Source organism: Erinaceus europaeus, chromosome 11, assembly GCF_950295315.1.
Source record: "Erinaceus europaeus chromosome 11, mEriEur2.1, whole genome shotgun sequence".
Lineage (NCBI taxonomy): Eukaryota > Metazoa > Chordata > Mammalia > Eulipotyphla > Erinaceidae > Erinaceus > Erinaceus europaeus.
Genome location: NC_080172.1, coordinates 50,408,591 through 50,436,556, shown reverse-complemented (window position 1 = coordinate 50,436,556; position 27,966 = coordinate 50,408,591). Strand labels below are relative to the sequence as shown.

At 55.3% G+C, this 27,966-nt stretch overlaps 1 protein-coding gene and 2 long non-coding RNA genes across 10 annotated transcripts in view; 2 read left to right on the top strand and 1 right to left on the bottom strand.

The window, feature by feature from the left end:
• The window catches only part of LOC132541348 (uncharacterized), an 87,545-nt gene extending 79,339 nt beyond the window's left edge, over positions 1–8,206 (bottom strand). For 3 of the 5 annotated variants that reach the window (XR_009552548.1, XR_009552550.1, XR_009552549.1), the window contains exons 1-3: positions 8,038–8,206; positions 6,537–6,694; positions 6,179–6,326 (exon numbers count right to left, since the gene is read on the bottom strand). This is a non-coding gene — a long non-coding RNA (uncharacterized LOC132541348). Of the gene's footprint in view, positions 1–219; positions 337–2,115; positions 2,186–4,149; positions 4,265–6,178; positions 6,327–6,536; positions 6,695–8,037 lie in introns of all 5 variants that reach the window. The other 2 variants (XR_009552547.1, XR_009552546.1) reach the window with 2 other exon arrangements.
• Positions 295–7,298, top strand: LOC132541349 (uncharacterized). Its single transcript, XR_009552551.1, has 3 exons — positions 295–430; positions 3,956–4,068; positions 6,546–7,298. It is a non-coding gene; the product is annotated as an uncharacterized LOC132541349 (long non-coding RNA).
• A 187-nt stretch (positions 8,207–8,393) lies between the features above and the next one.
• The window catches only part of MEF2D (myocyte enhancer factor 2D), a 33,140-nt gene continuing 13,567 nt past the window's right edge, over positions 8,394–27,966 (top strand). The window contains exons 1-7 of one of the 4 annotated variants that reach the window (XM_060201621.1): positions 8,394–8,625; positions 21,803–21,991; positions 22,515–22,718; positions 25,170–25,304; positions 25,973–26,183; positions 26,349–26,405; positions 27,773–27,963. In XM_060201621.1, the coding sequence (XP_060057604.1) occupies positions 21,938–21,991; positions 22,515–22,718; positions 25,170–25,304; positions 25,973–26,183; positions 26,349–26,405; positions 27,773–27,963 (852 nt within the window). In that variant the 5' untranslated portion in view covers positions 8,394–8,625; positions 21,803–21,937. Of the gene's footprint in view, positions 8,626–21,802; positions 21,992–22,514; positions 22,719–24,962; positions 25,101–25,169; positions 25,305–25,972; positions 26,184–26,348; positions 26,406–27,772; positions 27,964–27,966 lie in introns of all 4 variants that reach the window. The other 3 variants (XM_060201623.1, XM_060201620.1, XM_060201622.1) reach the window with 3 other exon arrangements.

Here is a 27,966-nt window from a genome sequence, read left to right as displayed (position 1 = left end):
GAAGGCAAGTTCTTTGGGGTTTTTTTTTTTTTTTTGGTTTGTTTGTTTGTTTTCTGGAACACAGTGCTCTTGTGTGGAATTCCACCCACTCAGGGTGGAGTCCCCTGTTCCCCGCCCCCCAAGATCTGGGGAAATTCCTGAGGAGGATCCCTACTGCTACCCCTTTCCCCCAAAGTTCCAGGGTGCATGGACTGCTTTCAGCCAGGGGGAGGGTCTCACTTCTTTCTCCTGGTCTTCAAGGAAGACTGGCTGTCACTGTCTTCTGTTCAGGGTTCCTCCTCGGCAGGAAGTCCCTTCTAGTGTCTGTCAGCCCCTCTGCTTCAGAGATGACAGAGACTGAAAATGAGAGCGAAAAACAGCTGCAAGACAGTCCGAACCAGAATCAGGATGGAGGTGGCTGCTGCTCCTCTGGCCATGGAGCTAAAAGCAGGTGACAGGAGATCTTGTGCCTACCACCTCCACTGCCACTATTAGGAATCTGGGGGATGAGACTGGTGTGTGTGGAGGGATTGGGGGGGGGAGGCAAAGGGCCTACGGAAGAACTGAGGAGGCTCCAGATTAGAAAAGTCCCGAATACACAGTGCCCTCCCTGCTGCTCATCACTAGTGGTCCCCTGACAGAGGCTAAGCCTGGGTATACCCCACACCTCCCCACCCCCCACCCCCGAGCATGGCCCGTTAAGATTTCATCTCCAATCAATTGTCTGCATGAGATACTTTTGGTACCACTGAAAAGTTTGGGCCTGACTCCAACTCAACCATGAGAGACAGCTTAAAACTTGGGGCACAGGCAGAGCTGGGCAGCAACGCACTGGTTAAACACACACTTTACCATCTGCAAGGACCTGGGTTTGAGTCCCTGCTTCCCACCTTCAGAGGGGAAGCTTCATAAGTGGTGAAACAGGGAGTTGGATAGTAGCACAGTGGGTTAAGCGCAGGTGGCACAAAGCGCAAGGACCAGCGTAAGGATCCAGGTTCGAGCCCCCGGCTCCCCACCTGCAGGGGAGTCGCTTCACAGGCAATGAAGCAGGTCTGCAGGTGTCTGTCTATCTCTCCCCCTCTCTGTCTTCCCCTCCTCTCTCCATTTCTCTCTGTCCTATCCAACAATGACATCAATAACAACAACAACAAAATAACAAAAGAGAATAAATAAATACTTAAAAAATAATAAGTGGTGAAACAGTACTATAGGCATCTCTCTGTCTCTCTCCCTCTCTCTTCCTCCCCTCTCAATTTCTCTATATCTTATCAAATAAAGAAATACAAAGAAAATGAGTCAGGCTGTAGCACAGCGGGTTAAGCGCATGTGGCGCAAAGCGCAAGGACAGGCATAAAGATCCCGGTTCGAGCCCTCAGTTCCCCACCTACAGGGGAGTCGCTTCACAAGCGGTGTAGTTGTCTGTCTTTCCCCCTCTCTGTCTTCCCCTCCTCTCTCTATTTCTCTGTCCTATCGAACAACAACGACAATAATAGCCACAACAATATAATAACAAGGGCAACAAAAGGGAATATTTTTTTATAAAAAGGAGAATAAAAAATTATAAAAAAAAAGAAATAGAAAAAATTGGGGCACAGAGGGTGAGGTGGGAGGGGTTGTGGGGGGCCACTAGTAATGTTTTCTCCTTCCTGGTAATAATTTCAGGAACTGCAGGAATTATTCATTCAAACTCTCTCTGTCTCTCTCTGTGTGTGTGTGTGTGTGTGTGTGTGTGTGTGTGTGTGTGTGTGTGTGATGCTGAGATCTTAGGGAAATGCAATCTCACTACTCCAAGTCCAACTTTTTCACTCAAGGAGAGAGAGAGACAGATAGACAGACAGAGACAGAGAGAAACCAAAGCATTAGAACTTCTCATGGTAGAACTCCTCGGTTGGTGCTGGGCTCAGACTGGGTCTAGGCTGTGCATAGCAACCAGGAACCTTACCCAATGAGCTATTTCTCATCTTCAATAACAAAATAATCTTTTTTAAACATATTGCCACCAGGGTTACCACTGAGGCTCGGTACCTACCAGCGGTATGAATCCACTGCTCCCAGCAGCCACTTTTTCCATTTTTCTTCTTTCAATTTTATTTGACAGGACAGAGAGAAATTGAGAGGGAAGGGAAAGCTAGATACCTGCAGACTTGCTTCACTGCTTGGGAAGCATCCTCCCTGTAGGTGAAGAGTGGAGGCTCAAACTCAGGTCCTTGTGCATAGTAATATGTGCACTTAACAGGGTATGCCATTACTTTACCCCCTTCAATAAACATTTTTATAATTATTTCTACCAGAGCACTGCTCAGCTGGGCATTGAACCTGGGGTCTCAGAACTACAAGCATGAAGACCTTTCGCAGAACCACAATGCTATCTCCCATCCACAAAAAATTTAAAGCATCAAATATCAGCCTTGGGCCAGCAAAATAGTTAATTTAGATAGTATGCTGCTTTGCATGACCTAGGTTTGAGCCCAGTCCCCAACTTATTGAAGGAAGCTTCAGTGCTGTGGTCTTTTTTTTTTTTTTTTTTTGCCTCCAGGGTTTTTGCTGGGGCTCGGTGCCTGCACCACGAATCCACTGCTCCTGGAGGCCATTCCCCCTCCCCTTTGTTGCCCTTGTTGTTTTATCATTGTTCTGGTAATTATTGTTGTTATTGATTCGTTGTTGTTGGATAGGACAGAGAGAAATGGAGAGAGGAAGGGAAGACAGAGGGGGGAGAGAAAGATAGACACCTGCTGACCTGCTTCACCCACCGCTTGTGAAATGACTCTCCTGCAGGTGGGGAGCCAGGGGCTTGACTGGGATCCTTATGAGGGTCCTTGTGCTTCTCGCCATGTGCGCTTAAATCGCTGCACTCAAACCCGACCCCCCAGTGCTGTGGTCTCTTTCATTCTCTCTCTGCCTCTCTGACTATCTGTCTCTAACATATGGTCCTCGCTCTCAAGAAGCTCAGTTTTTTTTTAGTTTGTTTGCTTTTGAAATATTTATATATTTACTAATGAGAGAGATAGAGAAAGAGAGAAAGAGAGGAGGAAGAGAGAGAAGCAGAGCATCACTTGGGCACATTGGATGATGGAGATTGAACTCAGGACCTCATGCTTTAAAGTACAGTGCTATAGCCAATATGTTATCTTATTGGGATAGATGTCCATCTTAACTACTGCCTACTCAGCACCATTACTGCATGCTGACTGTGCAGTAGGTACCACACTCAAGAACTTCACAGAAATAGCTCCATTCACCTCATAGTAAGTGTATAGTCTCAGCACCAGCCTCACCTCACCATTACTGTAGTTAAGGTGCAGAGCCATGTCCAAATCCACCCTGCTAATAAATAGTATCAATGGAATCTGAAGCCACAGTTACATGATTTCAAGTTCTGTCCTCTTGATAACTGCCTCATAATAACACATGGGAGGAATGTAGTGCTGTGTGTGTTCAAGAGAGAGGTAGTCTCTACCTATGCCGTGCAGAGCAATCAGGGAGAATCTCCTGGAGGAGGTGGCTTTGCACAAAACTCCATTCTACAATGAAAACTGAATCTGGACTCTATCCTTCATTCCTGCTGTTGACTATATCAAAGTGAAATAAACTATAGCATTTGTGGACAAGCTGGTCAGGCACAGACGAGAGGCTGAAATTATGATGGGGGAGTCTTTAAAAATGTATTTTTGCTACTTTTTTTTTCTGAGAAAGATACAGAGAGAATACAGAGCACCGGTCAGCTCTTGATAATGGTGGTGCTGAGAACTGAACCTGGGACCTCTGATCCTCAGGCACGGAAGGTTTTTGCAGAACTATTATGCTATTTCCCCTGCCCAGTATGTTGGGAGTCTTAAAATGCCAAGTCTCTTTTACCTTCAATGTTCTGCTTCTCTCTCCCAGAGGACTGGGTAATCCAGAACAAAGACCTAGACCTCCTGCTCTGTCCCCCACCCCCAGAATGCCTCCTCCTATTCTATGCCTTCCCTTATTTTAGGTAGAGACAGAAGCACAGAGAGTGAAAGACCACAGCACCAGTGCTTTTTTCCATGCGATAAGAGGCGGGCTCGAACCTGGATCGCGCACATTAGCAGAGGAGGGCATTGTCAAGTCAGCTTCTTGCCTGCCCCCATGCTCCCTTTCCGAGGCAGTAAGCCGACAGGCCCCGCTCTGCGAGCCCTTTAAGAGCACCTTTTTCTCCCCACGTGCTGTCTGGTTGGGCTGGCGACGCTGACGCACGCGTGACGTCAATGGCAGCTGGCGGAGTCCAGGCACGAGGAAAGAAGTTGGGATGGGGGTGGGGGGGCTGCGAGAGAGGTGAATGTTCATTTGCATTTAAAGGGGACATCACCGATTTCGTGCTCAGGGCTTTGAAGAAATGTGTGTATGGCAAACTTTTACGTCCGGGGCGGCGGGGAGAGAAAAAGGCGTGGCGTAGTTAAGTCGGTGGTGACTCTACAATGTCAAGCATGTCCTTCCGCGCAAAGGGGGGAAATAGTCCGTGGGTGTCCGGGCTGGGAGCACGTGACCCGGAGGGGGCGGGCGGGATGGGGGTGTGGAGAGGGAAGAAGGGAGGAACCCGGGAGCAGGCTGTCGGGCTCTGCTTCGCAGCCCCCACCCCCACATCCTGCCCACCCTGCTGCAGCTGCCACCACATCCTGCCCAGCCTGGGGGCAGAGAACTAAAGCGTGCGGGGAGCACTGACCGAGGACCGGCTTTGTGCCCCCCACCGCCCCCTCAGCTCCAGGGTGAGGCCTTTGCCCTTTGCCCCTGGCCAGGCCTCTGGCCCCCTGGCACTGAGCTGGGGACATGACTGTGCCACCAAAGCCTGGGATGGCTCTGACTGTTCCTGCCACTCCACCCGCCCTGGCCAGCGCTAGGCCTGTCTGGGAGCAGAGCCTCACCCTTGAGCTGGCCGCTCTGCTGACCGTGGGTCTTAGAGGTGCTCAGCGGAGTTGTCATCATTTTAGCTCAGATGCTTGGCCCTGCTTACACGTACATAGGTATATGTGACCATGGGCATGTGCTAAGCACATTCCCCGCCAGTCTCTGAAGCCCCAAGGCTGGGTTGAACTGCTTGCCCTCAAGGAGCTCAGGAAGAATACATGGGAGACCAAAAGTACCAGTACAGTGTGGTGTGCAATGATAAGAGAGCACAGAACCCACTGCACACAAGTCCCTGTGCAGAGCATGTCCCTGCTCTGATGGCTGTTCCCTCACCAGTTGGGTGACAGGGATTGGGTGCCTTTGCTGGGACACGGGAAGAATGATCAGTCCCATGGAATAAAAGGTAGGTGGAGGTGGAGGCTTAGAGATGATTCTGGGAAGGCAAGATGGGTCAACCAAGCGATTGGAGCAGTCCAAGATTTCCCAGAGTTTGAACCAACAGTCAGGAAGAGAAACATCCCCAGATATGAAGAAGACATTTCTAAATTAAGTTGGGTTAGGAATGCTTAGGGTAGAGTGGATAAGGAAAACAGTCTGTTGATATCCTTCATCATATAAACTTAGGAAGATGGTGCAGCCCAGGAGGTGGTATAGTGATGATGAAGTGTTGGACTGTCAAGTATGAGTTCTTGAGTTCAAACCCTGCAATGTGCCAGAGTGATGTTCTGGCTCTCATTTATCATTAATAAATAAGTAAAATTTAAAATTAAGTAGATAATATTGCACAGGGGAGTTTACATATACAAGGGCACTTGTGGGCATCTTAGGGTATGTTATAGGAACTTTGAGTGTTAGAGCAACTTTTCCCTAAAAAAAATGGGCTGTAAGCCAGTGTGGGTGTATGTGGTGAAGGGCATAGGAGAAGAAAAAATGAAGCCTAGGTATCTGAGTGTGCTTGGGCCTTTTCCACCTAGAAAATTCTGGTATGGGTAGTCCAGGGCTGGAAGAAGATGCAGTGAGTCACTTTCAATAGATCCTTAATGTTGTCCAAGTTCCAGTAATATTATTCTACAGATTCATTCTTCATTCTCTAAGGACACGTATGTCCTCAAGACTTCATGTATGTAACTTTTTTCTTTCATTTGAAGTTCTAGCTTCTGTTTCAGTTGTAATGTTAGTCTCTCCTACTCTGTCTTCTAATGAATTATCATTTCAGTGTATCTGGATCCAAGGTAATCCATCCTTCCTCCCCACATCCCCAAATGCAGCTCTCTGCTCTTCTCCTTTCCTTTCTCTGGCTCCTGGCCCTTTAACACCCTCCCAGGTGACTCACCTTCCTTCCTCATTCCTTTGTTAAGAAGCCTTCATTCCAAGGCTAGGAGGATCAGCGGACCAATCACAGCCCTGGCAAACCTGCCCTGAGCTCGAGATTGGCTGGAGTTGTGGTTGGCGGGAGGCTCACTTCCTTGGTCTTTGGGAAGCTAGGGAGGGGGTTTATGAGAATTAGTCCTGGGAAAGAATTTGTTCTAAGGCTGTTTATAATCTGGGAGGGCTCCTTCTAGTAGAACCGGGACCAGAGGGTCTTTGGCTTGGAGATCCTCTAAATTGGAGGCTAGCTCACCCAGTTCAGTTGGTCTTCTAGGGGGATGGGGTTAATTGCCCCCTGCCCACTTCTTTTTTTTTTCTCCTACCATCCAAAGTTGGATTCCCAGGCCAGTTCCTAAGAAGTCTTTTCCAGCAGCCCAGGATCTCTCCAGTCTCAACATTCTGCTTTCCCGACGTCGGAAACAGCCGGAAAATAAACACCCTGATGACTAAACGGTTTCTCCAGTTCCAGCCTGGGGAAGCACTAAAAATAGAGGCCACAAATGAGGGGAGTCTCCCTACTGAGGAAGGGGAGCACTTTCCCATCCTAGTACTGCCACAACCCAGGGTCTGGCCCAAAGCTATGTTTTGAGTCCTGGAGGACGGGGCAGGAGGGGATCCCTCTGCATATACCCTTAAGTCCTTTGGGCTGGCTAAGCTAATGCTGGCCGGCAGGGGAGATGGGTGGGTGGGTGCGTAGGGTATGTACCAGCTCCTTTAAATAAGGCTCCCTGAAGGAGAAGCCAGGTGGAAGCTGAAACTGAGGCCCCAAGGAAACAGAAGCCTACTGGTGTCTTGTCTTAAGACATCCAAGTTAAGCCTCTCGCCTATCTGCACAACAATCACACTAAATTTGCCTCCTTTGAGGGTTGTGTGGGTCAATAGGCCTAAAGGGCGCTTGGTAGTCTGGCTCTGGGGTGATTTGCAATGCAGCAGGAGACACGGTTGCAAGAAATCAATTTACAGAAACTAATCTTCCTACCAGATCCCTGAGTTAAGTACAATCACCACCACCTCTACGTTATAATGTGCCTGTGTTCCCAGTTAATAAATGGAGGAGTAAGTCTGAAATAAATAAGGCAACCTGACCACTCTAAAGTTAATGCCTTGAATTCGCCAAGACACCCTCTGTCCATCTTAAGTCTCTTCAGCCCTTAACCCAGAATCCAATCTTTGTCCAATAATTCAAACCCAGCTAGATAGGCATCTGGGCGTGCGGGGAACTGAGTGCCCTTGTGTTCTGCAAGCTTCTTGGAGATCTCAGGCTCATTCCATCACTTCCTCAGCAGCGGGAAGAAAGCAGCCAGAAGGGAGGCAGCAGGGGTGCCGGAGAGGAGGCCTGGCGGTCATCTGTCCCCTCCAGTGGAGTGGCAGGTAGAGGTCCACCACACCCTGGGGCAGCTAGGAATTTAAAAAATTTGATCGTGTTTTTCTTTCTTTTTTTTTTAAGTGCTACTAGGGCAGCTTTTTAATAAGACGCTCTGGGGCGTTTCCTGTGCAGGGGGAAATTAGAGCCCCGCCTCTTTAAATTGCCCCCCTCGGCTGTTAAGTGCTGCGCGGTCCCCCCCCCCCCCCCGCAGGCACGGGGATTAGGTCACCCGAGAACTATGAGCTGTCGCTTTAAATTACTGGGCGTCTGCTGAGCGGCCCAGCGGGGGTGGGGTGGAGGACTGTCACAGGTAGGGGGAGCCCATGCGCTCCCCAGGTAACTCCCGGGCCGGGAAAAGGGGTGTCACTTCCAGGGGGGCCCAGGCACACACTTCAGGAGGGGCGTCTTTGCTCCATTTGGCGCCCGCCCCGCATAGATCCACGTAGACTCCCACCAACCGTCTCGGGGCGCACCCCCGCGGAGCTTCCCCAGAAAGGCCCTCCAGGCACTGGCAGCCTTCGGACGGGCTGGCGGGGGACCCGCGGAGTCCACCGACCCCCGCCCCTCCCGCCGGCGGAGGGATCCGCTCTGCTCGCGCCGCAGCCCAGCCGGGAGGGCGGCGGGCGGGGGCGACCGGGCCGGGTCGGGCCGGCCCGGGTACGGGAGGGCGGGGCGCCGAGGGACCGCCCCTCAGGTCCCGCCCCCGCCCCCGAGGGGCCCTCCCATTGGCCCCCCCGCCTGTCCGTCACCCCGCGCCCCCGCCCCTCAAGCTAGGCTGAGCTGTGCCTACGTCGGCCTGGACTCCCGGGGGCTGGAGGAGTTACCTTTGGATCCCGAAAGGAGGAAGGAAGAAAATATCAACAACAGCCGCGGCGGCTCCGGCGCTCGCCCCGGTCCCCGCCCGCCCGCGCCCGCCCCGCGCCCACCACGGGGGCTCCGGCCCCCCGGCGCCGCCCAGGGCCTGGCCGACGCGCCCCGCTCCTGCTGCCGCGCTCGGGGCGAAGGCGGCCCGCGCCTGCCGCGACACCCCAAGCCCAGCGGGGCCGGTGAGTGGACGCGGACCGCGCGCCTGCCGCTTTAAGGGCCCCCCCGCGCCGCCGGCGCCGGCTCGGGCAGGGGGTGCCCCGACCGTCCCCCCGGGCGGGCGGCGGCCTCGGGGCGCCCCGGGGGGCCGGCTGGGGTCGCGTGGCGGCGGAGGGACGGAGGTGGGGGGCTGTCTCTGTTGGGGGTCTCGCAGCCCGGGGGGCCCTGGGATCCGGGCCCGGGCGTCGTGCTCCGAGGGGCGCTCCGGTGACAGCCGGGAGAACTGACATTTCAGAGCCGGCCCTCCCTCCTGCCTCCCCGCCCGTCGCCCTCCCCTCGCACCGCCCGCTCCCTCCTCCTTGGCCCGGAGTGGTGCAGAGGGGCCTGGAGGGCGGCTGGCGGGGGCGGGGAGCTGCAGCTGTTTGGGACGCGGGGGAGGGAGGGGGGGATGTTGTTCCGATGAGACCGGGCGGTGGGTTAGGGTGTGAGTGCGGCTGGGCCCCGGCTGTGCTAGGTGCTTGTGGAGTTGGGACGCGGAGTCATCCAGGAGGTGTGCACCCCGCACCCTCCCCTGGGACCTCTCACCTGCTCGTGGTCTCCAAGGCCCCCCAGCACCACCCCGACCCCCCCCCCCGTCTGGGTCGTCTGCAATAGCTCCAGCTGGAGAGACCCCCCCCCCCGCCAGAAGTTTGCAGCTGCTCAACATCTGGGCGAGACTGCTCCCCTCCCTCTCCTCACCTAGAAAGGGCTGTGCTGGGAGGAGAGGAGCCTTGGGGGACCGAGGACCCCAGTGGCCAGCACCCCCCTCAGGCCTGGGTCTTGCCGTGATGGAGGAAGGGACTCCCTTCCAGTAGGGGCTACAGCTGACCTTTCTGTAGACCTCCCCCCAAAAATCTCTGCCTCAAAGCAGGGCTCTATAGCAGCACTGTGTGTGTTGTCCTGAGTGGGGAGGGGCGGAGGGGGGTCGCTGCCCCCCCCCCAGCAACGCACTGGTGGATCGTTGGGGGAGGGTACAGTATGAGAGTATTGAACCCCATTTCCATGTGCCCAGACCTCTTTTTGTCATTTTCTTTGTAGACCTCCTTTGATTTTTTTTTTGGGGGGGAGGGAGTGACCCACCCCTTCCCCAGTAGGTCTTATTGGCGATTCAGGGGCCACCCTGAACTGTGGGAAGTTCGCCTTGTGGGGCTGTGACCTTGGGCTGCTCCAGCCTGGAGATAGGAGGGAGCCCAAGCCAGGGTGAGATCAGGTGTTTTGAAGTTAGGGATCTGTCCACTGCCCTCTGCCCCCCAAACCCCCAGCCTCCAGCAGGGCAACCTTAGGAGCCCTGCAGAGAAGAGAAGAGCAGTGGAAAGGCTCCCAGTTGGGTGTCCACAGATGTCACTGCCTGGGGCCATGGGGTCACACCTGCCCCAGGACTGAGCTTGGCTGTCCCAGCTCCCATAGCCAGCCTGCCTGGAATGGATTTCTTTCCTGTCCTGTGGAGGTGGGGGTGGGCTGGGACCTGTGGATGGTGGCCAAGGACCCATTTCATCTAGGTAGGGTGACCAGGCATTACTGGGGCTCTTTCCCCACTTACTCTAGTGCAGACATTGGACTTTTGGGTCCCATTAGTTGTGTCCTCTTTATTGTAACTGCCCTGCCCCCTCTAGACTCCTATATGCCTGTGTGTGCGTGTGCATGTGTGTGTGATGTGTATTTGTCAGTGGTGGGGCTCCGGCTTCTCTAGGGAGGTACCTTTACTTATACTTCTTTAGAGATCAGAGAGGTAGAGGTAGAGGTCTGGGATCACACAGCAATCTGTGTCTGAACTAGAGACCAGCTGCTGCTCCTTCCTTTGGACACCTCTTCTTGGCAGAGAGATTTGAGGCAGGAAGACACCCACTTCCCTCACCTCCCCCCAGGGGCACAGTAGGACCCATCCAGCTAGCCTGGCACCTCTGCTGGGGGATGGGCATGGAAGGCTGGGCTAGAGTTTCTGCATGCTGTATCTGAGGTGAAGAGCTTGGTGGGGATGTGGGTTCTGCACATGTTGCATCCACTCAGTACCTGCTGGCTGGGCTGGGCCACAGGGAGCAAGCTGGCTAGGCTTCCCCTCTTGTGCCCCTGGCTCCCCACAGCTAGTCTTCCTGGCTGCTGTTATATAATCTTCCTCCAGTAGGGGCTTGTTGCTTTTCTGGGTCTTTCCTGGGAGATGTGATGGCAGGAGATGGGGGGCAGGGGGAGTACCTAGATAGGGGCTGGAGGGCTAACTGGCCACTGAAGGGAATGGGGAGAGTAAGACCCCCAGCGACTGGCTGTGGTGGGTGTCCCTGGTCCTCCTACACCCTTGAACCCTGGCTGCTGCTGGCTCAGGATCTAGGTGGGTCCTGTGTTATACATAACACCCCCTTTTGTACTTCTCGGGGGGATGTTATTTTCTGGTTACAGCCCCCCCCCATCTTTCCTGAATAATGGCAGCTGGAGGAAGGTAGTGGTGGAGGCTTGGCTCTCTGAGCTGTAGTCCTAGGATTCACTAGGGCTCTGGATGCCTAGGTGTTGGGGGAGGTTGAGCATGGCCTGGAACCCAAGACCAAGTGTCAGGTTTCAGTGTTGGGGTTCCCCTGTTCTAGGGGGCTACAGCCAGGACTCCCCAGGCTTGAAAGCTAGCTGGCTAGAGGTGATCAGCTCCCTTTTATAGGCCAGGAGGATGGTGGCAGGCCAGCAGCACCACTGTCACCACCACTGCTGGCTTTTACAAGCCAGTCATGGGGCCGGAGTCCAGCCAAGTGTCTGTCCTTCCGTCCCAGTTTGGTGATAGTGCTGGGTGCTCCTTTCTGGAAGCCGGAAGCCTTGCTGTCATCACCAAGGCCTGGGCCTCCTCTATAGCAGACAGGCAGGATGGAGATTCCAGGAGGAGCTTCCCCAGGACAAGTCCTCCATCCCCGGGGCGGAGAGAGGAGTCCAGTGCGTGTTCCTTGTGGTTCAGCCGAAAGGCCTTGAACTTTGGCCTAGTGGGGCTAGTGCTGTCTGGCTCTTGAAATATTTATCTTCTCCTCTCTCCCCCTGCCAGGGACTGACAGTGCTCTGAGGAGAGTGAGTCCTGGACTGTGAGGGGACCAGCCTTTGAGCCCCTTCCCCAGGCAAGGGGAAGGTGGGGGGGGGGGTCCTGCTACCTGCAGTGACATATACACAAAGGTGCACAGGACAGACAGGCTGGCAGGCAAACACCCACAAAGCAGCTGCCACCCCATGGCAGGTGAGGGGCAGTGGATGGCAAAGATGATTAAAGGATTGGAGCCAGGGGACCAGTTGGGGAGGTGGGGGGCAAAGCAAGAAGACAGACATGAAGTGATCTCTATAAGTAGAAGGGCTGGTGCAGAATGCAGGCCAAATCCAGGCCCCAGGTGGGCTTATGGGCTCAGGAGTCCTGGCTGACTCCCATTACTGCCCCCCCCCACACACACACACATGTATTGGGGAGAAGCCAGCTGTCCGGGTGCACGGGAGTTTCTCCTCCTGGTATGGTGAGTAGAGCACCTCTGCATTGGGGTGGTTTGCCCCTGATTCCCCCTAGTTCTCCTCCACCTCTCACCCTAGTACACAGGCCAGGCCTAGGGGTCAAGGTGAAGGCTTCGTCTGAGCCCTCACACCAAGGGAGGGGAACGGTTACTTGGTTTGAATGACCACCCCCACCACCAGCCCAGGCCATTTGCATCTGACTTTTTACATTTCCTGAGGCTTTGGCCACAAAGATCTGATGGACACAGAGACCCAGGTATGCTCACTGACTCTGCCCAGGGACCTGATAGTTTTGGGGGTACCCATGCCTGTTCTCTCCCTCCTCAATGGACTGGGAGGGGACACAATTCTGCCTTTGCTAGCTACAGCCAGGCAGGACCATGCTTACTCACTTAAACTCTCCCTCCCAGGAGGCCCTGGGCTGCAGGCCGGGCTACTGACCTTGACTGGGTGCTCTGGCTGCTCCCCTAAGATTCATGCAGACCTAGAGAGACCAGGGAGACCAGAGAAGGAGATTTTTGGTCCCCTAATCCAGAGAACTGTAATCGTAGTCCCCCGCCACCACTCATCCTTTTTTCCCATGTAGAAGACCCAAAGCCACAGCTTTTAATGTCACGAGGGGCTAGAGGGAGGAAGCTTACATTTTTATATTTCTGTGTGCCAAGCCCTGTGCTGGCCTAGGAACTAGAGCAGCAGTAGCACACCAACCTTATACACGCCAGGCCCCAGGTTCAATCCCCAGTTAAACAACAAAGACAGAGTCTCATTCTTCTCCACAAGTTTTTTTTTTTTTTTTTTTTTTGACCAAGGAAACTGAGTTTTCCTCCCATAGAAGTGTTTGGGTTTCTATTAGGGTCCAAGTAGTCAAGCCCCAGTAGTCTTGTCCTGCCTGAGGCCACGAGGCTGGGTAGAGCTGTCCAGGTCCTCAGTTAGGGACTCTGGAGGGCACATGCTGTGACTCCAGGTGGCTCTAGCCAAGCTATACCAGGAAGTGAAAAGCCCACCTCTGCCCCTGACTCCTGGTGACCTGAGCCAGCTTCTGTCCATGTCTGAGTCTGCGGAAGAGCGTTGCCAGGGAAGGAAGGACGCCCAGCAGAGTATGTGTGGGAGTTCTCCTTCCAGACCTTCCAACCCAGCCTGGGGCTTGCTTCAGTGGGTGGGTGGCCAGGGCTTGGTGACCCTGGAGTGTATGTGCTTGGGAGGCTCCCTCAGCTGTGCCCTATCTCACAACCTGTCTCCAGCACACTTTGCCTCCAGGCCCCTCAGCTGCTGCTCTCTTGCTCTTCATGCCTCCCCAGCAGACATGGAGGCTGAGGGCAGCAAGAGCAGGAAGCGAGCTCATCTCCAAAGTTCAGAGGAAAGCAGACAGTGGGTATGGGTGGGGAGGAGCCGGTCTCTCTCATTCCATTGGGATCAAGTAACATGGGGACCAGGGCATGGAACAGGTCCTGAGTCTCCCTTGCAGACATGTGTGGGTTGTGTTGGGTGGGGGCTGGTGGGGGTCATCTGGTAGGGAGGGGCTGCGGTCACCTGTCCCTCTGTGGCTAAGCTATTGCATGCTCCAGGGCTGGCCTGTGGGGCCCAGGCCACTGGGTGGGGACAGGTGTCCAGGCCCAGCTGTCCCGACTTGTCTGCCCCATCTGTCATCCTAGCGGTGGGCAGTTGGTGGGAAGGGGTGTGGAGTGCCCCCTGGTCCCTTCACCTGCTGCCTGGGGGTGGGGTGCTGGTTGGAAAGTGTGACAAAGGAATTGGGGGCAGATGGAGCAGGAGTAGGAGGCAGTAGGGTCTGTGCACAGGTGCTCACAGAGGGGCCATGGTGAGGGGCAGAAGTCGCATCTGGGGACAAGCATTTGCATAGCTGTGTGCAGGGAATCCCCCACTGCCTGCCCAGCCCCCCCCCTCCACCCGCCTGGGCATTTCAGCCTTACCTGGTACCTTCTCTGAAAGCAGCCGGTTAATCCCGTAAGAACTGCCTGCTGGGCCACACTGTTCCCCCCTCCCCAAAGGCTTAAGGGACTGTCCTTCACTCTGGGAGACCCAGTGGTCACCCTGGGTGGCTGCTTTCAATCCTCAGGGTCACTATGTGTCTCTAGGAGGATTTGCTCCCCTGATTGGATTGGCCTGTTGGGGTGGGGGGGCCGTATCTGCAGTTGCAGGTGTGTGCTTCTACTTCCTTGCCTCCCCTGTCACACTTGTTCTCTCTGCCTGAGCCTAGGTCCTTTATCCTCTGCCCCCTGACCTGGCCTTCTGATTTTATTTATTTTGGATAGAGACAGAGAAAAACTGATAGGGAAAGAGGAGATAGAGGAGAGACACCTGCTGCACTGCTTTACTTCCTCTGAAGCTTTCCCCCTGCAGATGGGGAGCAGGGACTTGAACCCGGGTCCTTACACATGGTAACATCTGTGATCAACCAAGTGTGCCCTTCTGCAGTCTTCTGTCACCTTCTGTAGCCTGCACACCTGCCCCGGCAGAGAGGGCACCCAAGACTGTCTACTGCCCAGACTCCACGTCTTCCCCTCCCATCCCACCCCTCCATATTTCCCTGTGTACTGGTCTGTCTGCACGGGAAGTCCCTCCTGTGGTCTGACCATCCGCCTGCCCTGTCAGTGGTGAGCACACCAGCCCCAGTGGCAGCATCATGTTCACCCCAACGGCTTGCAAACTGACCCGCCTCCAGGGCCCCAGCTGCCACTTTCACTTCTGTCTCCTGAGACCCCAGAGGGAAGTTGGGTGGGGAGGTGGAAGGTGACACAGTAACCGTCCCAACCGCCCCTACCTCTTCTTGGCCAAGGATCTGGATGGCTGGGGACCCCCGCCTAGAATTCCCATCCATCCACATGCCTGTCCAGGGATTAGGGTACACAGGGAGGAGGGGCGGCTAGATGTCAGGGAGGATTTCCCAGGCTCAGAGACTCCTGAGCAGCATTGTTCTAGAAGGGTAAGGCTGAAGGCATGGACAGACTGGATGGAAGGAGGTCAGCTTGTCTGACACATTTCAGACAGGAAGCTGGTGGTCTTCCAGCTCTCACCAGCTGGGGGTAACACTGGGCCCTTGTGCCCTCTCCAGATGTTTCCAGCTGCATGGCCTCACTTCTAACTGCCTGGCTAACTAAAAGCAAGTCGTGGCCCCAGGGCGATTCTGCATCCATCGGAAATCTCTATGGTTTTGCATCTTTCTCTACTGCTGTGCCAGGTTACTTCCCCTCTCTACACTTTGGGGAGTGGATCTTCAAAATTCGGTGAGAGTAGAGAGGGCCTTGGGGACAGTGTGCAGTTGTGGGAAAGGACTTAAGTTGGTGGTCACGGAGAGATGAGAAATTGTATCCATGTGTCAACAACTGTCCTGTAAACCATTACTTTTCCAGTGAAGTAATTTTGGGGGGGGAGGGGGTTGGGGTAGAGGTAGCAGTCAACCCATACTACTGCTGCCCCAGTCTTGGAACCAAAGAAGGAGTGGGATTTCAGTGTGAGGAGCCCCTAGGCAGTGGTGAAGCCATTACATTTGGCCCCACAAATCTCATCAGCTCCTTATTTCTCCTAGTCACTTCCCACCCTACCTGAACAGGAGACCTGCACAGGAATGGGATGAGAGCTATAGACAGTATAGGGGGTCTGGGTCAACTTAGGGGTACTTTTGGGAGGAGAAGCCTGGGACTGGAGGCCGGACATGCCAACAACTCCACTGGGGGGGGGGGCTCTGTTCCTCAGGATCCAGTGAGGGAGAGAGGGCAGGGCTGGGGTAGGAATAGGATCAGAGCCACCATGCAAAGGCCTATGCAAATGATGGCTGTGAGTCAGCTCAGGCTGCCTGCTGGGGGGGGTACAAGGCTCCCGCTTCCAGAATCAGCCCCACCAATGACCTGGCCTTGGCATAGTCACTACTCAGTGACCAGAATATTCCCCTCCCACCCAGGTCCCAAGTCAGCTGGGCACTTTACATGAGTGAGGGACTCATTGTGCGGCCACCCCTGAGCCATCTACTATGAGGTTTCCTATTCAGAAGCAAACCCCCCCCCAATCTCTATCAAGCCTGTCCCCTCTCTTTTGGCCTCCATGTTGTCCTGTCCCCAGCTGGTGGACAGCTGGCCCACCAGGCTGTCACAGTTTTAGATTTGACCCCTGAGGGGCCTCTCTAAGGAGCTTGGGAAAGAGTGTCTAGGCAGGAAGGGTCCTAGGTTCTAGTCCATGTCCTCCAGCCTGGTCACTGTACAGGAGACATTGACGTAGCCAAGGCAGGTGGAGCAAGCTAGGAGTTCGGGAGCCCAACCTAGTCTCAATACCCGCAGACCTCCACCTCCTAGTCCCCTCAATGCTGGAAACTGGAGGGTTGTGGGGCCCTGGGGATTCCTGGGAGTCACCCTAGAGGCCACCAGGGAAAGGCCAGCTCTGGGGTGGCAGGTGCTAGAACCTGGGGGCGGCAGCCACAGGAAGGATGAGCAGGAGACAGACTGCAGGAAGGACAGGCTGGTGTGGGAAGCGTGAAAGAGGCACCAGAGACAGACCCCAGCCCTGGAGATCTGCCCAGGAGGAGAGGGTGGGGTGGCAGGGTGGGGCACAGGAGCACTGTCCAGCAGGAGTCCAAGGGAGGCTGCGCCCTGCTCCCCATGCCAGGTGCTCCTCTGGCAAGTCCATTCCTGTCTCCTGGGCCCAGGCCGTGCAGTGCCTGCCTCCACTTGTGTCCCTGGGGCGCCTGGAGCTCAGGACCATCCCTGCCCTGGGTCTGGCTTCCTCAGGCTGGACTGTCCCTCCCTCCAGCCAGCCCGCCAGCCCGCCCCCAGGTCCCTTGTCAGTGAGTTAAAATTAGCTCAGTGCCCGAGCTAAAAATAGCCCCTGCCCAGCCCTGAGGCTGCTGGACTGGGGGAGGGGCGTCCCGAGGGAGGGGAGGATGGTGGGAACCTGGCTTTAGGCTGCCAGCTTGCCAAACTGGGAAGACGTGGGGGTGGGGGCCCCCTTATGACTTTGGGAGCAGACACCAGAACAACTCTGGGGGGGATGAAGAAGCTGTAGGGGGGGTGGCTAGGATGGGGGAGGGTAAAGGGAATGGAGAATGTGGTGGAGAACAGTCTGGGGTAGGGGAACTGGGCTGGCTGGCGGGGTGGAGGCATTTCAAACTCCACCCACTCACCCTGCCCCCTAGCCCAGGCTTTAGGGGGGTGCCCCTTCACACACGGGGTTGGGGGTTGGTGTGGTTTTTGTGAGGTAGGGTCTCTCTGTGTGTACCCAGGGGCCTACCAGCCAGAGGACCCGTCTAGCTTTACCTTCCCACCCTTCTCTGGAGCTGCCTCCCCTCCCCCCACAGCTAGGAAGATTGAGATCCCCATGTTCTGCAGGTGGACAGAGCTCAGCTCTGGGATCATGCTCAGTGTGCTCAACTGCTCTCAAGGCTAGTAGAGCCCTGACCCCCAGGTCCCCTGGCTGCCCCTCCCCAGGCAGCACCCCACCAGTTTGTGCCCAAGTGCCTATCCTTATGCTGGCCCTTGCAGGCTTGATCCACCCATTTCTTGGTCTCTCTGACTCTGTCTCTGGCACCCTGCCCCCTCTGCCAGTCTCAGCCTCTGCCCCATACTGTGCTTGCCTCTGGGCCTCTCATGTTCTGGGCCTGTCTTGCTGCATCTGTGTGTCTGTCCCGCTCCACCAACTCCCCCCCCACACACACACACACACAGCCTCCCTCCCCCATGTCTCCTCCCTTGTTAGTGAGCAGGCTGCTGGAGGCCGCCTGACTGTGGGGGTGACAGGTGGATTGGATTGTCACCCCCTCCCCCAGTGCCTGCTGCTTATTTCATGCCCTGCAGCCCAGCCACAGGGAAGGGGCGGGAGGAGGGCTGACAGCTGTCTCCAGCGCCTCCTGCCTTCCCCTCAGTCTGTCCTTCCGCAGCCTGCAGGGAGGGATGAAGGGCCCGCCTGGCCAGGCTGCCTACACTCAGGGCATCGTTCCACATTGACCTGCTCCCTGGCCCCATAGGGGATGCACAGGGATGTTCGCTGGGGCCTTCCTGCAGCCCCCTCCGAAAGGGATAGCCTGCTGCAGCTCCAGGAGATGGCCCTGACCACTCCCCCCCCCTCCTGCCCCACACACACCAGCCCCAGGCCACTCTCACACAGGAACTGAGATAGCATCATTCTGAAACCCGAGAATGGTTTGAATATTGCTCAGGTACCCAGAGGTGTTGCACTTGGGCAGGCAGGCAGGCCCTTCTCTTGGGGTTGGGGTTGGGGCCCAAGCCAAGACCCCCTCTCTCAGAAGAGTACATTTTCCTTAGCACTTAAACCTCGTTTGCATGTGCATAGGTTCCCATGGGTCCTGTAGCCCAGCCTGGACAAATGGCTGGCTTTGGAGTGGGGATGGTGTCACCTTTGGTCCCCCCTGCCTCTGCTTGTGTTCTCTTTGCACTCTGCTGCCCAGTGCCACCACCTTGCACCATCTCTCCTTGCCTTTGGGTCTCATTTCTCTGCTTACCCCCCCCCCCAACATGCCCTGAGAGCATGAATGAGGACCACAGGCAGCAGGGTCTTCAAGAAGATACTTTTGGTGTCACAGAAGCTGCCAGCCAGAGGGGTCATAGCTATGGCCTGAGGTGGGGTGCACTTTGGGGTCACCAGAGCAGGAAGGGCCACCCTGGATGAGCTCCATCTCCAGGTCTTGGGACCCTGGGAGAAGCAGCCAGGAGCCAGATTATCTGGGAAGGCTTCCTGGAGGAAGAACAGGCCAGGAGAAAAGGCTCACATCTGGAGAACAGATGCTTAGGCCTCTGGCTCCTGGCAGTTGGCTAGGTAATTAGGCAGAGGGCTATTTAGGGAGGGCCAGGTGTTCATTCCTGTCTCCCTAATTGGGGAGGAGGGACACTAGGCTGGACCAGGCCTTCGGTCCTCCTTGTTCCTTGCATAGGGTCAGCTTAGAGGTTTCTGTGCCCACCCGGGCCCTAGCAACCCCATCCCCCAAAGTCTGGGCTGAGTTCATATCCTGACCCCCACCCCCTGGCCTTGCAGAGATTTTGTAAAGGTACCATGGAGCAGACAGCAGAAGGAGGAGAGGCTGGTGGGCCCTGGACAGATGTGGGCAGGGCCGTGTTGGCATGGAGGCAGGGGCAGCCATGGAAGGGATCCTGGGAGTGGGGTGTCATGTAAGAAGCGGGGTAGATGGAGCTTGCCCTTGCTACCCCCAACTTCCCGCTGTGGCAGGGTGCGTGGTGGGTATCTGTGCCCCCCCCCCCCATCTCCTCAGCTCCACTCTCTCTGGCATCCCAGCACACCGCGGGGGTGGGGGGGCGGTATAGGAGATCAGCCAGGGAGCTGGTTGCCTGGCAACAGTTGCCTAAGCAACCCCATCCTCTCTAGCTCCATGTGCTCGAGGCCGCTTCTCTACTTCAGTCTCACCCTGTGCACCAGCCAGCCCAGGCGGGAAAAGCAGGGTGGCTGAGGCAGTAGGGCTGCCAGGGAGGCAGAATCCAGGGGGAAGACAAGCTTCAGGCGTAGCTGGAGAGGGGAAAGCACTGGCTGCAAGAAGGACAATGTGAAAGGAGCCAGTCCTGCAGCAGGACTGCAGAGGGAGGCTAGGCCACAGGGAATATTTCCTGCAGGGTCATGGCCTTATGGCTCCCTGCCCTCAGGATGCTCCAGTCACCCAGGGTTAAACAGAGGCACAGAATTATCACCATTTCCAGCCATGTGCTGGGAAGACAAAAGTAGGACCCACAAGATTAGGGATGGAGTAGGGGGTGCAAAGGAATGAGGGTAGACTGCACGTCTTTTAAGGTCATGGGGGAGGGAAGACAGAGGAAGACAGAGTATTAGCCCTCAGTTGTAGGAGGCCATCCAGCCCTGAAGGAATTTTCTATGACCTGTGGTGGGAGAGGGGGCTCCACATCTGCTCATCTAGACTAGTTTTCCAGGCCCAGCATAGCCAGAGAATCCTACAGAGGGAGGCCTCCTCCTAGTCCTTCTCCCTGCCCTCTCCACCCTCCCTGCTGAGTCTGGACCACTGCAGCAGGGGAGCTGGCATCTCTAGACTGGAGCCTGGCAACATGGTGGGGGTGGGCTAGTAGATTGGGGTCACAGGCACGGTGAGGATGTCTGCTGAGCCACTCCAGGCTGGGCTGGTATGGTCTTTCACTAGAGTGCATATGGGGGAGGCCAATAGGATACCCACAGAGATGAAAGGAGGGGTCTGGGATCTTCTGGGAAGAAAGGGGGATGGGGTGGGGACTGCCCAAGGACACCTGGGCAGAGCCACTCTCTCCACTGAGCCAGAGAAGTGGCAGGGACAGTTCCTGTACTGGAAAAGATGGGAAGCCTGCTCTTGATACCCCTCAAATCCAAAAGCCGTCTGCCTTCTCCTTCCACACCCACCACCACAGTGTGGCTTAGATGCTGAGGCCAAGGCCCAGGAGGTAGAGCACAGTGGATAAAATGTTGGGACTCTTAGGCATGAGGTCCTGTGTTTCATCCTCAGCATCTCTCATGTCAGAGGTATGCTCTGGTTCTCTTTCTCCCCCTTGTTATAAAAATAAAAAGATGCTGAGGCCCACCTTGGATGTCTGCCACAATTTCTAAGGCCCCGTGGAAACAGCACCCTGGAGATGGGAGCTGGGAAGGTGGCTTCTGGGTACAGAGGACACCTCCAGCCTAGGTTGGGAAGGGGAGGCAAGGGCTCTGCTTTTGAAATTGTGGGCCCCCACACAGTTCTCCAACTTGGAAGTGCAAGGGCCCTTCCAGGCCTCCAGGGATTGCTAGGCTCTGCCCAGCTTCTGCTGGAGGAGCTGAAGGTGCTGGAGGGCTGGTGCCTTTCCTGGCTCTCTACCTCACGGCTCCCTCCCTCCCCCACCTCTTCCCATGCTATCATGAGTCTCCATTGTGCAGAGCAGGAGCTGGTTACCATCTGGGTTTGGATTGGAGCTGTCAGTGGGTAGCCATGTTTGGATTACAGGGACACTGAGGCATAGACCCCTCTACCAGATCTGCACACATGTGATCTGTCTCTGCTGACGGCCCATTGGGCCCACATCAGCATTTTTCCCCTCACGCTTCAAGGTGAATGAGGTTACAAGGCATTTTCCTTAGGTCTGGGCTTGCTGGGTTCCTCCAGAACAGGAGCTGTAAACTCAGCCCCAGGTCGAGCCCAGCCATTCCTGTGAGTGTGAATGAATGTAAGTGAAGCTCCCTCAAGCTGGCCTGGCTGAGTTCAGGTTCAAAGTGACTGCATGCCTCTAGCACCTGTGGGGGGTTTGGCAGTGACCTCTGCTATGGGGTAGAGGTTGTTTCTCTGTATATTTATTTTGCCACCAGGGTTAATGCTGGGGTTGGGTGCCTGCACAACACCATTCCCAGCCAATTTTCTCTTTCTGATAAAAAGTAAGGAGTGGGGTAGAAAGACAGAGGCAAAATACCTGATCCACTATTTGTGGTAGTGTACCTGCAGGTGGGGACGTGGTAACATGCAGTCTACCAGGTGTACTGCTGTGCATGGACCCAGTTTATTTACAGCAGCAGAATCCTTTCCCCAGGCTCACTGCGTAGATGGATCTTGGTTGAATTGACATAGGGTCCTGCAGCTCCCCATCTCCCCATAGTGCTAGTGTCCTGAGCATGACTTTTAGCCCCCCACCATCCCTGTTCTTGCTCATCTTGAGGCCAGGGCTAGGACATGTGGACCTAGGGAGGTAGCTGAGCTGGTGGTTCCCTGCTACTTTCCCCCAGGAGGCTGATCAGAGGAGCTCTGCAGACCATGAACTGACCGCCAGTGCCAGACTATTCATGAGTACAGTGTAACGGTGTTCCCAGACCACCGCCCATTGACTCCCCGTCCCTCAGCACCGAGGACCTCTGGAGAAAATGGGGAGGAAAAAGATTCAGATCCAGCGGATCACTGATGAACGGAACCGGCAGGTGAGGCCTTGCAGGCACCGAGGACAGTGGGTGTGTGTGGGGGGGTTTCCTGTCTCCACTCCTTCCAGCCATCCCAGAGGGCTTTCTGGAAGAACGGGCTTATGAGGGCTGTTACAGATGGGGAAGGGCTGAGTTGGGAAAAAAAGAGCCCCACCTCCCTTTGGGGAGCACCGGGAGGCTTACCTGCTGCTGGAACCAGCCAGACCTTTGCCCCCACCCAGGAGCATGGGCTCAGGACACACCCCTCTTCTGGAGTCTGTCCTGGGCAAGAGCCAGGAGGCCCTTCTGTCCCCTGGGGGTTCAACTCTGTTTTTGGATTTCTTTTCTTCTGCCAGTGAGTTGACCCCAGGGCTCAGTTTCAGGCCTGTGTATACAGAGCAGGTGCTGACCTGTTCCTCCAGATTCCTGAGGGGGTTCCTCAGCTCACTGCCGTGTCCCCCAGGCCCCAGCCAGCACCCTACCCCCCACCCATCCTCTGCTCCAGGCAGAGCCTTGTCTAAGTCAGATTGGATCCCCCTGGCAGGTGACGTTCACCAAGCGGAAGTTCGGGCTGATGAAGAAGGCCTATGAGCTGAGCGTGCTGTGTGACTGTGAGATCGCGCTCATCATCTTCAACCACTCCAACAAGCTCTTCCAGTACGCCAGCACTGACATGGATAAGGTGCTGCTCAAGTACACTGAGTACAACGAGCCACACGAGAGCCGCACCAATGCCGACATCATCGAGGTGGGCCTGCACCCGCCCATGCGTCCTCACACATGACCTGGAAGGAGGCCCAGAACTCCAGGGCTGCTGGCTGCCTCCCAGCCTTCCAGCCTCTCTGAGAGTCTGTTCACCTCTGCAGTGTCGCTCTCCATGTCACTTTCTCACCAGCTTGCTCTCTCTGGCTCCCTTTCCCTTCCCTCTTTAATCAATAGTATGTTCCCTCATGGGGTCTTTCTCTTTTCTCCTTTTATAGTTTTTTGTTTCTTTTTTTTTTAACCTCTTTCCTTTTTCTCGTCCTCCTCCCTTTTCTGGGTAGAGACAGAGGGGGAGAGAGAGGCTGAAAGAGACCACAGCAGTAAAGTCTCCTTCAATACAGTGGGGGCTGGGCTGGAACTTGGGTCACATACATGGCAAAGCAGTGTATCATCCAGGTAAGCTAGTTTTCCTGTGTGTGTGTGTGTGTGTGTGTGTGTGTGTGTGTGTGTGTGTTGTCGTCAGAACATTGCTCACCTCTGGCTGGTGGTAGTGCTGGAGACTGAACCTTTGGCCTTAGTTATAAAAATCTTCAGCATAAGTAACCGTGCTATCTCCCCAGTCATTTTTCAGAATTTTTAAAAAAGATATACTTACTAATGATATAGGAGGAAAATAAAATAAATATATATACACACATGCACACCAGAGCATCACTCTGGCACTGTGTGATGCCAAGGATTGAACTTAGCACTTCACACTTGTTAGTTTATTGTTCTAGCCACTGTTCCTTTTCCCAGACCTCAGGTTAGACATATATGTTGTCAGTTCATGTATCTAGATAGCTATATGAGTTTCACATAAGACAGAGAAAGAAACTGGAGCACCACTCTGGTACATGCAGTGGCAGGGATTGAACCAGGAACCTCAGGTGTACTTATTAAACACTCTTACCAGTGGAGCTATTTCCCTCTCTCCTGCCCTCTCTGTACCTTTGCTAGTCCCGACAGCTCTGTGCTCTGTTTCAAAGAGAGCTGACATTGCAAGATCTTGAAGGACATGGCTTTGGAGTCTGGCTCAGGCCTTCACTGGCCACGTGGCCCTGGGCAGGTGGCTTGGCCTCTCTAAGCCTTGGTGTCCACCTTGGAGGAGGGGGCCAGTGCCCGCTCCCAAGGGCATCGTGTGACTCGCCTGCAATAGTCCAGCTCCCACCTCTCTCCCAGAAGTGCGTCTACTTTGAGGGTATAGAACTTGTGACTGTGTGGAAAGAGACTGGGCAAGCTTCAGACCTCCATTCCTGCACTGAGACTTTTAACTCAGTGGGAAGAATGCTGATAGTTTTATGTCAGAGAAAAATAGACTTTTATTCCTGATTGGAATGTAAGGTTTGTGTTCATTTTAAAGATAAAACAAGTATCTGTGGTAATGTTTTGAACATGAAGGAGGCATCTGCTTCAGACCCACCAGATATGCCCCTACTGTGTGCATATTTTTTAAGGGGCATTTATTATGTACTTACTTGTTAACATGAAAAAAAAGAGAAGGAGGGAGAAAGAACCAAAGTGTCACTCTGGTACGTATAATGCCAGGGATTGAGCTCAGGACCTCAAGCTTGAGATTCTACTTCTGTAGCCTCTCTGCCACCTCTAGGGCATCTGTGGCCCTGCTTTGTTCAGGTCACCCCAGTGGAGGTGTGTGAGGAGCCGTAGCCTCTGGGCAGGGCAGCAGGCCTGATGACCCACAGCAGGAACCCAGGAAATGCAGAGAACTGCTTAGCCTTCTCTAACTTGTTCCTCCCTGTCTGTCTCTCCCTTTCATCTCTGTTTTTTCTCTGCTGCTGCTGCTGCTGCTGCTACTTTTTCCTTCTTTCTTCTCTCCAAAGCACTGCTCTGCTTTGGCTTATGGTGGTGCTGGGGAGTGAACTTGGGACCTCAGAGCCTCTGGCATGAGTTTTTTGTAGGACCATTATGCTATCCCCCATTCTCTTCTCTCCTCTTCTAAGCAGAGTGCAGGGTTTAAACTGGGCAAGACATCCCTGGCTGTCTCTCTCTGAGGAACACCCAGGGAACCAGCCCCTCAAAACAGCCTCCAGTTCCCCTACCACCACTACCACATGTCACTTGGAAGCCCCTTATGTGTTTTATTCCCTGCTGAGGCACCCCTTCCACATGATCTCTGTGTTCTGCTGCCTTCCCCATCAGCTCATTTTCATAGAAGGGGAAGGAGGTGCTGGGGGTTGAGCTGGGTGCTGAGGAACCCTCACCCCCACTGATGGTGGTGGTGTGGTTGCAGACCCTAAGGAAGAAGGGCTTCAACGGCTGCGACAGCCCGGAGCCTGATGGGGAGGATTCACTGGAGCAGAGCCCCCTGCTGGAGGACAAGTACCGACGCGCCAGTGAGGAGCTGGACGGGCTCTTCAGGCGTTATGGGGTGAGCCCCACTCACTCGGTCTCTGTTGGCTCCCCTCCCGGCCCCTCTCCCGGCCCCCCTCCCTCCCAGGCGCTGCACAAGAAGCACAGGGAATGTGAGAGCCCCGAGGTGGACGAGGTGTTTACCCTGACCCCCCAGACGGAGGAGAAATATAAAAAGATAGACGAGGAGTTTGATAAAATGATGCAGAGTTATAGACTGGCCGTGAGTAGTCGCATGGAGGAGGGCCTCCAGGGTGCATGGTGTGGCTTCTCGCCTGGCCCTCGGCTGCCTCTGGTGGATGCGCTGCTCTGGGCCATGTGGAGGGCCCACAATCTGGCTTGAGGTTCATCTCAGATAGAGCCCAGTGCTCCCCCCCCACACACACACACACTAGCAAGTTGTGTTTAGCAAAGGAGAGAGCTTGAGATAAAGGGAAGCCTAGAAGCCTGGCCACCTGGGGGAAAGTCCCCCCACCCCTGGGCTTCCCCTAAGGTCCCCAGCAGTGCTATGCAAGGGAAGCAGAGAGCGGGGAGGGGAGGTTGCTGACTCTTTGTGGACAGTAGGCCAGCAGAAGAATGGCATCCAGTGACTAGACACAGGCCTTCGCAGCTGCTTGTGTGAGTGTGGGCCTGGACCCTGGGTCCCTAACTGTTCCCTGTGTGACCTGCCTGGCTGAGGACTAACCTGGTTCCTCTGGGGACCTCTGGCGGTGTCTCATCCCCTCCACCTGGAGTGGAGTTCTGTTCCCATTCTCTGGGCCCAAGCTGGACCCCATGTGTCACTGATAACGTCCTTCCATGGTGGGGGTGGCAGGCATGCCTGCAGACAGACCCTGGGGTCCCCAAGCGAGGATGGCCCTGGCTTGACCCTCCCTCTCATCCTTTGTCCAGTCAGCTGTCCCGGCCCCCAATTTTGCCATGCCTGTCACCGTGCCTGCATCCAACCAGAGCTCACTGCAGTTCAGCAACCCCAGCGGCTCCTTGGTCACACCCTCCCTGGTGACATCATCCCTAACAGACCCGAGACTCCTGTCCCCTCAGCAGCCAGCACTACAGAGGAACAGTGTGTCCCCCGGGCTGCCCCAGAGGCCAGCGAGCGCAGGTGAGTCTGGACAGACAGTGGAGGTGAGAGTAACAAGAGCTTTGGGGCTCCATCTTCAGCCACATTTGCCCATATGTGTGGCCCCTCCCCTACTAAGTGGCAAGGACTCACTATGGAAGGGAGGGGGTGCCCCATAGGCTCACTGTGGCTCTGTTTTCTCTCCAGGGGCCATGCTGGGAGGAGACCTCAACAGTGCTAATGGAGCCTGCCCCAGCCCTGTGGGTGAGTGTCTGCCTTATACCTCAGGTGGGAGGCTGGAGGGTGTCCGCAGGCTTAGGGTCCAGGAAGGACATAGGTCAGTGGGGAGAGAGAATCCAAGATTAGGTGCAGAGTCTGGGGCATTGAAGCCTGTCAGGGTTTTGTCTATAGCAGTGGTTTGTGGTGGACTTGGGGAGGCTTGGGCAAATCATTGAGGACTGCCAGCTGTGCTTCTGGTTGAATCAAGTGTTTCATGCATATACACACATGCCTGCAGACCTCACACTCCTGAAAGCATCTAGACACGGTGTGCCCTCCCTTGGGACTCTTCTTCACGTCCCCTGCCAAGCACCCCTCCTACCCTGTGCTACCCTCCCAGCTGTCGACTTCGAAGGTCACCACTGACGTCACCCTGCTGTCCCTGCCATTCCCTAGGGAGCCAGGAATCGGGGAGGAGGCAGCCACACATTTGGGGCAGCAGAGGGCTCTTGAACAGAGCATGGTATCATGATGGTGGGTCACCCTAGGTCCCCAGTTTAGTCCCCCACCACCAAGTGCCATTTAATACCTGTTTGGTGATCAGTGCACTCCTGGGTCAGGAAGTGGATGATCACCCGTTCCTCCCTGAAGGGCAGGGCCAAAGAAATGCCTAGGGCCTGCCTTATGGAATGAGTGATGCCCATAGCAGCTCAAACCCCACAGGTGAGAGGCAGGTGACAGCCCTTGCTTGGCCTCTGTAGCCCTGAACAAGCTGTCACACCTCTGCCAGCCAGACCTCCAAGGTTTCCTTCCATCAGCAGGGCTAGTGATATATATCCTGTGCGTCTTGCTGGGTCAGTGTGGGGATTAGCTGAGATAATGTGAGTGTGAAGGACCTGTGTTTTGCAGCATGCAGAACCCACAGAAAAGATAGCTGTCGGGCTGGTTACTCAAAGTCTGATTGTGGCAGTGGTAGCATGTCAGTCCCCCAGTGCTGGTGACACCACTACCATGGCTGAGCAGCTGGCTCTGGCTCATTGTCCCCAAGTTGCAGTCATCTTATCACAGCTTTCCTGGCACGTGGCAGAGTGCACAGCTTAAGAACTGGAATGGGTCAGAGACCATGATGCTCTGAGTCTGCTGGGTGGTTCTGGGCTGGATAAGGGCAGATGAAGGGTCTGGGAGGTGCTGGCCTTCCAGTCCACGAATGCCAGTGGGGAGAGCGCTGGGGAGGGCCTCAGCTGTTAGCACAACTAACAGCCCTAAACATGACTCAGGCAGAGGATGGACCCTCACTCCCAGTGATCAGTGCCCCTCACAGCCTGCATGTGGCCTCATGAGGGGCTAAGTGGCAGGAGTTTGGACTAAGGTCCTCGCTTTTCCCTCTCTACCTCTTCTCTCTGCTTCTCTAGGGAATGGCTACGTCAGTGCCCGGGCTTCTCCTGGCCTCCTCCCTGTGGCCAATGGCAACAGCCTCAACAAGGTCATCCCTGCCAAGTCTCCACCCCCACCTACCCATAGTGCCCAGCTCGGAGCCCCCAGCCGCAAGCCAGACCTGAGGGTCATCACCTCTCAGGGAGGGAAGGGGCTAATGCACCATTTGGTG